A 12,500-nucleotide genomic window follows, 5' to 3' on the forward strand; every position below is an offset into this window, starting at 1 on the left:
AACATCCAGGGGAAACTAAATTTAGAGGAAAGTGCTTTTCGACATTGCTGTTGTTGTTTTTTTTTTTTTTTTTTTGTGGAGGACGCGGTAATGGAATTTGGGGAGAGAGGAGGCCGATGGATTCCGCCGCATCTTTAAATGCCTTCTTGCCCCAGGAGGGCTCTGTCCAATGAAACCTGCCTCTCAATAGCCCAGCCGCCCGCCCGCCCGTTCTCTCCTCTCCTCCCCCGGAAGACGGAACACTGTGTATCCTCTCCGCCCGCGTCGCCGCGGAAATATAGCCAAACATAAAGCACACACATGTGCACGTCTGATGCACAGAGTATAGAAAATGACAAAATTAAAGAGCCACTTCACATATACGGCTGTGGATGGGATTATAGGCCTGAGCTGACAGCCAGTAAATTGGATTTTAGTCAAAGCAGAGGAGGGGGGGATGTGAACACAAATTGGAGGGAGACAACACTGACAACATGCCCAGGGAAAAGAGGGAGAGAGAGAGGGAGAAAGAGGGAGAGAGAGAGAGAGAGAGAGAGAGAGAGAGATGTGTGTTTCCCCAGATAGACTTAACTGTTCTCCAGACAAGTACTCATTTGTAGGTTTTATACAGGGACACATAAATACTTGCGAAGCTGTTCCACCCAGCTCTGAGTGTTTTCCTCTCCTCCTCCTCCTCCCTCCCAGGCAAAGGTCCTGCTAATACACGCCGAAAGAACAAACCTCAATTCAGCTGCAGGTTGTTCCTGTCCATAGGCTTAGCGTGGCTATCGTGTCCATCTGTGGCTGTCCCTCTGTCTCTCTCTCACTCTCTCTGCTCCTCTCTCCTTTTTGATCCCTTGTCTCTGCGACACAACAACCATCCCAATCTGCCACAGCCAACTCCAACACCCCCCCCCTCCACACACACACACACACACACACACATACACCACACCACCCTTTTTTTGAAAAACAGCCCAGCTTGTTGATGCAAAGGCCAAAAAGATCTCTCCCACTCAGTAGTAATCATCAAAAAAAAATGTGTGCGTTAGATTAATATGACTCACAAATGACTTGAAAGCCCTCCAATATGTTCTTAAGACAGCACTAATGAAGACTGAGCGCGCTCAGAGTGGGAGTGATGGGCACCAGTGATGAGGCTGTATTGACTAACATCGCCCCCTGTTGGGGCATGTCAGAATGCCCACACACACTCCACCCACCCTCTCCCCTCAATTCTCCCCTGTGCTGCTCCAGCCTGAGGCTACCCTGAGAGTACTAAGGTTGCCAGCAGAAAAATAAATGAAGTATTTTAAAGTCAAATTAGCCTTATCTGAGAAACGCTACCATCGAAAAAAGGGAATGGTACTTTTCAAACCGGCCATCTCGGTCTGTCTGTTTTTTTTTATTATTTTTTTTTACTCTCCCTCTCTCTCTCACTCTCTCTCTCTCTCTCCAAATTTGATTTGATGCAATTTACTTTGACAGGCGAGGTGCAGACGCCGGCAGAATACATCCCGGGATACATACCAACGAGCCATCATCCCCTATTAGAACTGAAAATATTGCACCCAAATAACCCAATTATTCTGGGCTCTAAAGTGCTCCTGAGCAGCATTGCTCATGATTAGGCCCCAACATGTGCATTTAAATGGCTAAATATCGCACATCCACATCAATAATACACCTTCCCCGAGATTGGAAATGTGACAGGGACTAGTGGAGGTCCAAGAACAAAGCAATATCGGCCAAAGCGGCCGGCCGGCTCCCTCTTCTGCCCTGAGAGCAAAGCCCAGGAGAAATTATATTAAAACATGATGCTTCAGCCCTACGCACGATTACATTTATCCCTCAAGCACAGACAATTCCCCGCCAAGCTCGGCCTGTTCCTGTCAAGCCCGTCGTCTGTAGACTTCCCCCGATGGAACATGCATCCCGACTGCGGTTTCAGGCCATTTGCGGGCCCAGGACCTCAATAACAAGGGTCCTCTCTCCCCCCCCCCCTCTCTCTCTCTATCCCCCTCTCTCTCTCTCTCCTACTATTTATTCCATTTCTCTCCATCTCCCTCCTCCTCCTCCTCCTCCTCCTCCTCCTGCTCCTCCTGCTCCTCCACTCTGCCCTGTGCGGTGCCCGTGCTGGACTGGCTGTACGGGGTCACATGTGACAGCGCTGAGAGGCGGTGAGCCACCGAGCGGTGCTGCAGAGATAATTGCCATGTGATAAAGAGGTGATTGCCTGCTGGCACCAGGGGAGAATAATGCCATCAGGTTGCAATAAAAAAAGCAGATGCCTGACACTAAATGGATGCTATGGCACTCGGCAACTTCTTCCAGGTTTTCCTCCCTCCCTCTCTCTCAATCTCGCTCTCTTTTTTTCCTCGCGCGTTCCTATTTATGATTACTTTTTTATCTCGTGGGTGAAGAAAAGGTTTTGGTGATGAAAACTTGGTTGAAAAGCCATTAGTCTCATTTTGACCACAAAACCAGTGTCCGTGTGATGTACCCAAATAAAAAAAGCTATAAATATTTTTCTAAAATTTAATTGGTGATATTTGGATGAAAGGGAAAAACGTTGAAGAATGATTGCATGAAACGATTCTGAACGTCCTTATCAGCATGAAGCTGGACCGTGTTTTTTTTTTTTTGCTCCTCAAAAGCAAATTGATATTGCTGACTTCACTCCAACATAATTACATGCTTGAACCTTCAATTTGCTGCGTTTAATTCTCAGAAAGCATAACCGAATGCCACGTTGTTATCCATGACAATCTGAGGGAGCTGCCTTGAAAGGCTGCATTATCTGTGTGGCGCAAAGCAAGAAATTGGGCTGTGGAAGTCATCAACCTTGTCCTGTTATCTGACCACAGCCCCCCCCCCCACCCCACCACTACCACCCCCACAACCCTACACCCCCCACAGCTTTCACCGGGAGCTGACAAACTGGCAGCCGGTTGAGCTCCAGTCAGCTTAGAGTCTCGAGGTCCTACTGAAATGGGAGTTTTGCAGGCACGAGGGGGCCACAAAAGTGCCTGATTAGTGTGACACACTGCGAGTCGTAATAAGGGGCCTAAAGAGACCCGGGCACAGCCATTCCGCTCCTAATCTTGATGAGCACTTGAAGGGCCACCAGGCTACACTACACACTGATGTCCAGAATCACTTCATACTTAACGCTCGGGATGTGTTGCTTAGCGGCTTGTTGTTGTTTGGAGGCATTCTTCTGTTATCAGCAGCTTTTGTTTGGTCCCTGTTGCCGTCGCCGCCTTCTTTTTTCCCCCCCTTGTCTTACCTAAAAGCTCAATTTATCTTATTCGGAGCAAAATGGATGATTCCCCATTTGTCACGTTGATAAAATTATGCAAATGACAAAAGGAGTTAATAGATAGCAGTGGCGGGGCACGCCGCTAATGGATGGGGTGCCAGGAGCCGGCCGTTCTGTGGCGGGACAGGTGCTTTCAGGCTTCCTGACAGGGGCATTGAGGTAAAATAATTGGCTTTTCCTACCCAGGGACTCCATGCAAATAGGAGCTATGAGAGGAGGAGGAGGTACAAACGGGAGCCAGGTGCCTCGTGGTGGCGTCACCAGCGTTGAGAAGAGGCAGGGGCGTGAGAGCGCTGGATTCCTGTCTCTCTCTCTCTCTCTGTGTGTGTGTGTGTGTGTGTGTGTGTCTGTGTGTCTGTGTGTCTGTGTGTGTATGCGTGTATATGTCTGAGAGAGAAAGTAAGGGAGAGAGAGAGAGAGAGAGAGAAAGAAAGTGCCCACTTCTTGTGCCATCAGTACAAACTATGGAGAGAGGGAGGTGGGGTAGAGAAAGAGGGGAGATTAAAGTGGAAGGTATAGAGAAAGAGAGAAAAAAATATATGTTGCACCAAAACACATTCCTTCAAATGCAGGGCTGTGTTAAAACCCTGAGTGCTTCTATGTACAATCTCTAAGTGGTGTTCACGTACCAGGCTGCCCGAAAAAAAAAAAGAAAGTCTCAAATTGGACTTCCTGTTGTCATCCTTCCACTCATGACAGGAAGGCAGTGCATCCATCTCATTTAAATTATGGAGAGCGTAATGCAATGAGAGCGCTGTAGCCAAACACAAGACGAACATGGAGACATGTTTATGGAGGCCACGCAATTGAATTTACCTGAGAGGAAGGAGTCGTGCTGTACGTATGATTACATGAGCGTCGCTAGAATGGGATGCGTCTCCCGGTGTGCAGTCGTGACTAATCAGGAAGATAGTCCTCCTGAGTCGCCTCGCTGTCTCTGTGAGGCTTGCTGGGTCGCCCATTCCTTGCTATTGCAATCCGTTCATCATTTTAGCACCATGTGGGTTGGCTAAGGTGTGTGTGTGTGTGTGTGTGTGTGTGTGTGTGTGTGTGTGTGTGTGTGTGTTGGCTAAGGTGCTCATCAGAGGAGCTAGATCAAAACCACTCTAAAAACTCCTCTCCATAGGCTGTGTCAGTCATATCCTATGATTTTAACAAAACCAGCAGAACTGACTGCATTTCCATTGGCTCCACCACTCTCTGTCATTTGCTTTATAGTGTTCAAGACTTGGCTTTTTTTTATGAGCATGTGGCTTGAGACCCGAACGTGATGTTGCCTACCGGACTTGCTTAAATGCAGCCTATGATACTATGTAGATCTGTGTTGATACGTAAATATGTCCTAACGCTAGTCATCGCAGTCTAATTTATGTAGCGTCAATATTTGTGTAAAAACCAAATGGCCCAGTTTTCAAAAAAACCCTAGGCTAGTCAACTGATGTTGGACAGTTACCGCCTTAACCAAATCCAACGCCTAACCTTAACCCATTGTAGTTAACATTGTTAACAGATTGTTTGCTGATAATCTGAGCACCTGTAGATGGTCTGTGGGTGAAAGTAAAGTGTGACTAAAAATCTCAGGTTCGATGCTTGACCACAACACCCTGATAGACTCCATAGTTCACTATACTCTCCCCGTGAAACCTGGGCTTCTTCAGTATTCCACATTGCATCATTGTCACGACCGAGCCCTCACACGTTTTTTTTAACACAAAGTTGTACATCACCTGCAACTCCCCTGCAGGCTGTCAAACCTGCGCCGTTACAGTGAAATACAGTAGTCAGCGCGCCCAGGTCTGTTTTGTAAGCACTCCATTAGTGGCTGAGGGAGCGAGTCCAACAGCTCACAGTTCAGCCCGATAAGACCGGAGAAATGGGCCGAGTTATGCAGCCTGGGTTATTCATCAGAGTGTCCTGTATTAATGGACTTACATCACAGGTCACTGTTGGGCGCGCGCTGGTGGCAGTCAAGCACATGTCCCGCTACAATGGGAAAGAAAAGAGAGCGACGCTCACAATGAGTCTGGAGATGGGGAGTGTGCGCGGATAATACAATTCAATCTGGGCCCGGGCGTGATTGCGGGCGATGTGCACTTGTCATCTGAACGAGTCCGACAGACAGCTATTGAAACATTTCGAAGGATAATGACAGCTTTTTGACAGAGCAGATGGACACATTCACTAAATGTGGGATGACAGATTTCACTTCTTTTTTTTCATTCACTGCTCTGCTTTTCTCCTCTTCAACTCTGCCACGCACTACCCATCCATCAAACACATGGCCTCTTTCACTAACTTTTTTCCCCTCTTTTGTCTCCTCTTTTCTCTCCATCTCTCTCTCTCTTATTGCCTCTGTATCTTTCTCTCCATCCTTTTCTTTGTGCCCCTTTCTCTCTTTCTCTTGCTCTATTTCTTTCTCTCTCTTCTCTCCATCTTCTTCTCATGCTCTCTCTCTCTCTCCCTCTCTCTCTCTTTCTCCCTCTCTCTCTCTCTCTCTCTCTCCCACTGTCTCTCTCTCTCTACGTCTATAGCAGCTCATGCAGCAGCAGGCGGCCATCATGGCGGCCAGCCACGGAGGCTACCTGACGCCCAGCGTGGCCTTCCCCGCCACACAGATCCACCAGATGGGGGCGCTCAACATCAACGGCCTCCCGCCCACTCCCATGACCCCGGTGTCGGGTGAGTTTCATCATTCGCTGGGTAAGCTGAGCTCCGCCTGCTAGCCGCCTGCTAGCCGCCTTTGGGCCGTTGGTAGAATGACTGAGTGACTGACTGAGTCCCTGACTGACTGATTGGTTAGAATACTGTGGTTGCGGAGGGGCATAAGAGAGAGAGAGGGGGGTGTTCACTCTTTCTGAGAGGTGTTTCATTAATAATGTGCTGGGATTTGAATGAGTAGACACGAGAGATTGCAGGATCAGGGGAAAAAATGGTCGGATCTGTCAAATCAGTCGTTCCTGCAGACATTCGAAACTCAGAGTTTTGGGTTCACTTTTGACTCTCTGTTGATGGAACAGTCAAAAAATGTCTGTTTTATCTGACATTTAGTTATATGATAGAGCATCTGAAAGTTAAACATGCTGAATACCAATGTGCGCGTCGTTAATTTTTGATGAAAATGTGTCGTCAAAGACAATTCAAAGTTTGATGATGCTGCAAATCAAAGTTTTCTACCCGCGTCTAAGTAATGTGGAGACTGAATCAGAGCCCCGCTTAAGAAGTCATGCAGGTGTGATATTTTAATTTACCGACGTGTTGACCTTGAGCTTTGAAATCAGAAATGCATGCAATCCGCTCTGTTTTCCATTACAAACATTCCCCCAGTATCCCAGCCAGACACATTAAAGGGAGCCTGAGAGTCTTTGAGGGCTGCTGTACAACATTTGCTTATGCAGCGATATTTCTTTCTGTCTCACTCTCTCTCTCTCGCGCGCGCGTGTGTTCTCTCTCTGGAAAAGAGAGAAATGTCTGGATCTTCTGCGTAACAGTTCACATAATGAATAATACAGAATCCAGTCCTCTTTTGTTTTTGATTTGGGCAAAATTTGCTGCATTATCAGTTTGGTTTCTGCATTCCAATGAGACAGAGCGCATACACAAATGCACTGTCGGGATGGCTCGACCTTATTTCCCTCTTAAAAGTGACACTTTTCCAAGAAAAGTGACATTGAAGAAAGTTGTTACCAGAGATCATCTGACAGCACGACTCACAGAAACAAGTTTAGCATGATACTCGGGGTGGAAATATTTAATCCAACAAACAACAGAATATCATAATAGTATCCTGCAGAACTAGACTATACAATGTCACATATGCAGTTCATACACCATATATAAACACATATGCACATATGATATATATGATACAGTATATACGTATATACAGTATTACTGTATTCTTTGAAGAAGCATTTGCAAGAAGAATTGCAATGCCGTTTTTTGACTTATTTTATCTGTGAATATGATCTATTCTCAAATGTAGATCTGAACTGAATTATGTTGACACGTGGTGTTCAGTATTTTGACAGAATGATGTTGCCTCCTACTTAAATCCCCACTCAGATGCAGAACCATGTCAAGTCATTTTTTTCATGCCGCTCGACCAATTTTATTCAAAGCCAGCATGCTCCAGCATGAGTGATCCTGAGTCTGACTGGAATCAATGTCATATCATTATGCGCCGTGCACTGCTTTGTAAATTGGCCTTTCTTGCACTCACTTAATTGAAAGGGGCTCGCTGTGGTGTGCGGTTTCTGGTGAACTCGAACGTGCTCCGCTGGACATGGCTCTGTAGTGTCGCTCCCTCCGCAGATTACCTTCCATTATTGAACCCATCGGAATCCGTTGCATTTTTAATTCTTCTGAGAGTGCGTGGCTTTCCCAGAAAATTTGAAGGACTGGGATAAATAAGAAATCTTTTTTCAGTCATTCACGGGTGTCTCAAACACGGGAGGCTGGAGTCATTTCTCTTTAAATGAAGCCCCCACTTCATTTGTGCCCTGGACATGACTCACGCATAGAGGAGAGGAGAGGAGCGGAGAGGAGCGGAGGGCCGTGTACAGGGTTTGGAAACTGCAGTGGATGCAAATGTTCAAAAATAACACCATTAAAGGTTAGGTTAGGACCTTGTTTATGAGTAAGCGGACACACACACACACACACACACACAAACATGCCTTCCTCTCCATTTCTCTCTCTCTCTCTCTCTCACACACACACACTCACTCACTCTCTGTCTCTCTGTCATAAACACGCACAAGCACACACACACACACACACACACACACACACACACACACACACACACACACACACACACACACGCGCGCACACACAGACACACACACACACACACACACACACCATGTGTTTGGTGTTTTTTTTTGAAGATTGATAAATCCCTTTCTCTATCATTTGTATGGCGGAACAATCAAACAGAAAGGAAACCCTATCAGGCAAGCCATGAAAGCCTCCTTCCTCTGCCGGAGCCACTGAGTTCAGGATAAACACAAACAAACCATTAAGGGGCACCATCCACTGCATCCCCACTCCCCCTCCCAATCCCCGGCTTTATTCATCCACCTTTCTTTCCTTCTCCCTCTCTCTCTCTCTCTCTCTCTCTCTCTCTCTTTCTTTCTTTTCTTCTCTCCTCAACGTCTCGCAAGCCGAGCTATCCGACGTTGATTGAAAAGGGCCGAGGCACAAAGCAGAACAGGCTTCTGTCCCGTGCCCCGAGTGAAAAAAAAAAAAAAAAAAAAAAGCCCAAAAGGTTAAGGGGGCTCTTGGAAAACAATGGCCACCTCCATTTGATCAACAGATGTAAAGCATTTCAGCTTGCTGGTGCAGAAGCGGCTTGCCAGATGGTTGACTTGATTAGGGTGTGTATGCTCCACAATGATGCATGATGATGCTTTTTTGAAAATAATGCTCGGCAGGTGCGGCCCTCTCGAGGTACAAAGAGAGTTAAAAATGAAATGGTGATGCGTGGCGGACCCCGGCGGGATGAGGAGGGGAGTGTGTGTGGGGGGGGGGGGGGGTGGGGGGGTTTGGGGTTCGGCTGTCAGCGTGCGTGTCGATCAAATGAGTTGGAACTTTTGTAATCAGGCTTCTCCTCAGAGTCGGGATGGGCTCAGGGGGCTTGCAGACGCGGTATCACTTTCTCTTCCTCCTCTCTCTATCTCTCTATCTCTTTCTCTCTCTATCTCTCTCTATCCATCTATCTGTCTCGCCTCTCTTTGTCTCTTTCTCTCTCTTTGTGTCTGTCCGTCTGTCTGCCCTGTTGAAAGATGAAGGGGTAAAAGCTGTTGCAAAGCCGTGGATAAGATTTATGACATCTAAACTGGCACCCTTACTGGATCAGAGCATCAGTCCAGTTAATGGCTTGACCTCTTGAAGCCCTTCTTTACAACATAATTACGGCCAGGGTTAGCACTTAGTTAGCGCAAGGCTAGGGCATGGTTCCTGTTTGTTTACATAGTCAATATTTAAAAAAAAAAAAAAAAGATACTCAGGAATTCAAAGCAGCTTCTTAGGCACCACATCACAGCTTTCCTGATCTGAGAGAAGACAGTGGACCAGATGCTGATAAAAACAGCATCGCTGTTTTTCCCCTGTGTGGCCATCTGCGCCTGGGAAAAAAAGTGCAGTCGCTAATTGTCAAGTTACAGTTGGTTAAGGTGACTGTTGGAGTGGCTGGAGTTGACCTACTTGCTATAAAATAAAAGCTTAGTCACAGTTTCAACTCGACTGCCATTAGGACAGTCTTTTGAATTAGGTTCCACATTGAAGACCATCATTCCAGCTGCACCTTATGTCTTAAACAACCACCATATGCTTATTTTGATCCAAAAAAACCAACAAATATATTTCTTAGTTTTCATCTATGTTCTGGTTCCTCACACACACTGTAGCATTTGGTTACATTGACATAGCGTCAGAAGTTCAGAACCTGGTGCAATAGCCATCTTTTTAAACACATCATGGCTGTCTTAAAAGGTTGCTGTGGCCGGATATAACCAGCTGAAATGAAAACACGAAATATCTCAATATGGGGGGGGGGGGGGGGGGGGGGGGGGGGTCGGCATCCTAGATATAATGCAGTCCCCGATGGGTCTGGTGCTGTTGATTTAAATGTATATTTAGCTTGGTAAACACATTTTCTGCCCACAGTGAGGTAAGCCATTCTTCAGAGAGCAGTCTCTGCCGAGAGTAGATCCGGCATTGAAAACAGTCCGTAATTATACTTGTGTGGCATGAAATCAGGTGGGCTTTAATGGAGCTGTTCTGTGGCCCTGGTGGGGGGAGAGAGGAAAATAGACGAGACGTAGGCAGTGCTTTATAGCGTCCTCCCTTTAGGCTACTGGATGGCATTTTTATTTGCCCTAGCTATGAGAAAGGGAGCCTCTGTCAATAGAGACACACACATTTTTTCAGGGCAGCTTTTCTGAGGCAGAGGAATGGAAGGCATATTGAGGCATTGCTTTGTATTTGTAATTACTTTAGCCGAATGCATTTTCTAAAGAATGTTCAGTTTCAGTGAAATACTGTGAAAATGTGTTTAGAGAACGAGAGAGAGAGAGAGAGAGAGAGAGCTCAGATCTAATGAACAATAGATTTTTTCCTGTTCATTGGTATGTGTTGAAAGAAAAGTGAGAAGCAAACACATCTCATGGCCAGCATGTCGTATCCACAAGTCGTTAGCATGTCTTCACACCATTTAGTGCGCTCGATAGTTTCAATCCGACTCTCTCTCTCTCTCTCTCTCTGTCTCTCGTAGGTCTCTCACAGGTCCTCTCAGTGGGCGATCCCTGGTTTTAAAGCCCCTGTTCGCCTCTCTATCTGCTCTCTATCACATTACACTGTACTGTAGTCCGAGCCCTGGCTGCAGTATTGGCTCTTCCCTTCCCCTGATGCCCTGGGCCCCTCCCCGCGCCGAGGTCCATCATTTTCCCGGCAGCACAATCTCACAGCCGGTGACTTTTATAATCTCCTTCCCCGGGCTCCTTATCAGCGGAGGGACGCGGCCGTCCACTGACCCCACCACTGTGTGTGTGCTGGCCGGGGCTCTAAGCTCGGGAAAATGAATTTGCCTGATGATGAAGAGGCCGCATTACCCAACTCCTGTACAGTGTAGCGCTGTAGCTCCGCTTACTGCGTGCGTGTGTGTGTGTGAGAGAGAGAGAGAGAGAGAGAGAGAGAGAGAGAGAAAGAGTGTGTGTGTGTGAGTGTGTGTGTGTGGTCCAGCAGACATGCTGTCTGAGCCACAGTGAATAGCAGAGCTGGAGAGCAGCCTCTTGAGCCTGGTGGAGCAGTTGGTGATGGGTGTGTTGGGGGGGGGGGGGTCGGAGGAGGTGGTGGTGATGGAGATGGTGGGGGGGGGGGGGGCGGTTGTAGCTGCAGTCTATTCATCACAGGTCCACAGGAAACAAACCATCACGCGGGGCTTAAGGATGTGGAAATAGTGCAAGAAAGACAAGAGTTCCCGCCAGGCTCCAGCCTATTCCCCCAGTCGCAGCAGTGGGCTGTGTGCCTGTCAGGGAGCTACACGCTACAGGCATGGCCCTCACAGTGGGGAGGCTGGCCTATCACACATGTGCAGTGTATAGGGGACCCCCCTCCTCTGAAAATCCTACCCCGAGCCTATCTGCATACATCAGAGCATGGAGCTCGCTCGCTTGCTCACTCGGCTGTGAGTGAGTGTGGGTGTGTGTGTGTGTGTGTGTGTGTGTGTGTGTGTGTGTGTGTGCGCCTGTGTGCGTGTGTGTGTGTGTGTGTGTGTGTACCCCTGGAGAAGAGAGAGTTTCTCTATAGGGTCTTAACTACGGGAGCAGATTGCGAGTACAGCATGCCTGAGGGTTTCCGTGACAACCAGCCTCTCCTGTCCAATCACATCGCGAGCCCACAGATTGAAAGGTGATCCTGAGGGATCCATTTTTTAAGCCTGCAGTGATGCACGTCCACGGCACCAGACTCCTCCGAAAAAGCCGCCTGGCATCCGCGATATTCGCATGCACTGGCTGGCTCGCCACTGCCCATCCGTCGATTGATTTTGCACTTTCATAAAATAGATTACATTCCGAGACAACAACGAAAAAGAAAAGAGGCGAGAGAAAGAAGGGGGGGGGGAAAGCCACAGACGTTTCAAGTGTTGTTGTATTCTCATCACGAGCACTTCCACTATAAATAATGAACATGTATCATCTATCCACACTGTCTGTTTTTTGGGCTCGTCTCTTGCGCCATCCCTGTAAATGAACAGAGGTTGCATGGAGGTTTCATCATACGAGTGTTTAAAATCAGTGGGGTGTCACATCGACGTGACAGCCAGGGCCATCATTCACAGGAGCCATTTTTCCCCCCTTCTCTCCCTCTCCCTCTCCTTCTCCCCCTCTCTCTCCAGCGGGATGTCAGAAGTACCAGCGTGTGACAGGCTCCCATCATCAGAGGGGACAGGAGGGGGAAGGGGGATGATGATGACGGGTGGGGGGGTGTAGGGTGGGGGGGTTTGATGGTGGGGGGGTGAGGGAGAGATGGGGATGGCTTGAGTGGTCTTGTGATTTGCCTTTGTGACCGTGCATGTCCACTTAAAACTGAGGGGAAGTCACCTCCCATGATGTGTGCTATTCACCACACTATACTGTGCTCCTATCATGTCATGCTATTTAAACTACCCCCTTACTGTACCTGTGCTTTGACTGTG

At 47.7% G+C, this 12,500-nt stretch overlaps 1 protein-coding gene across 4 annotated transcripts in view; it reads left to right on the forward strand.

Annotated features, from left to right (window-relative positions):
- celf5a (cugbp, Elav-like family member 5a) overlaps positions 1-12,500 on the forward strand; it is a 138,703-nt gene that overhangs the window by 122,010 nt on the left and 4,193 nt on the right. For all 4 annotated transcript variants that reach the window (XM_062556276.1, XM_062556277.1, XM_062556278.1 and 1 more), the window contains exon 7: positions 5,833-6,001. In XM_062556276.1, the coding sequence (XP_062412260.1) occupies positions 5,833-6,001 (169 nt within the window). The remainder of the gene's footprint in view (positions 1-5,832; positions 6,002-12,500) is intronic.

This window comes from Sardina pilchardus, chromosome 15 (genome assembly GCF_963854185.1).
Source record: "Sardina pilchardus chromosome 15, fSarPil1.1, whole genome shotgun sequence".
NCBI classification, from domain to species: Eukaryota; Metazoa; Chordata; class Actinopteri; order Clupeiformes; family Clupeidae; genus Sardina; species Sardina pilchardus.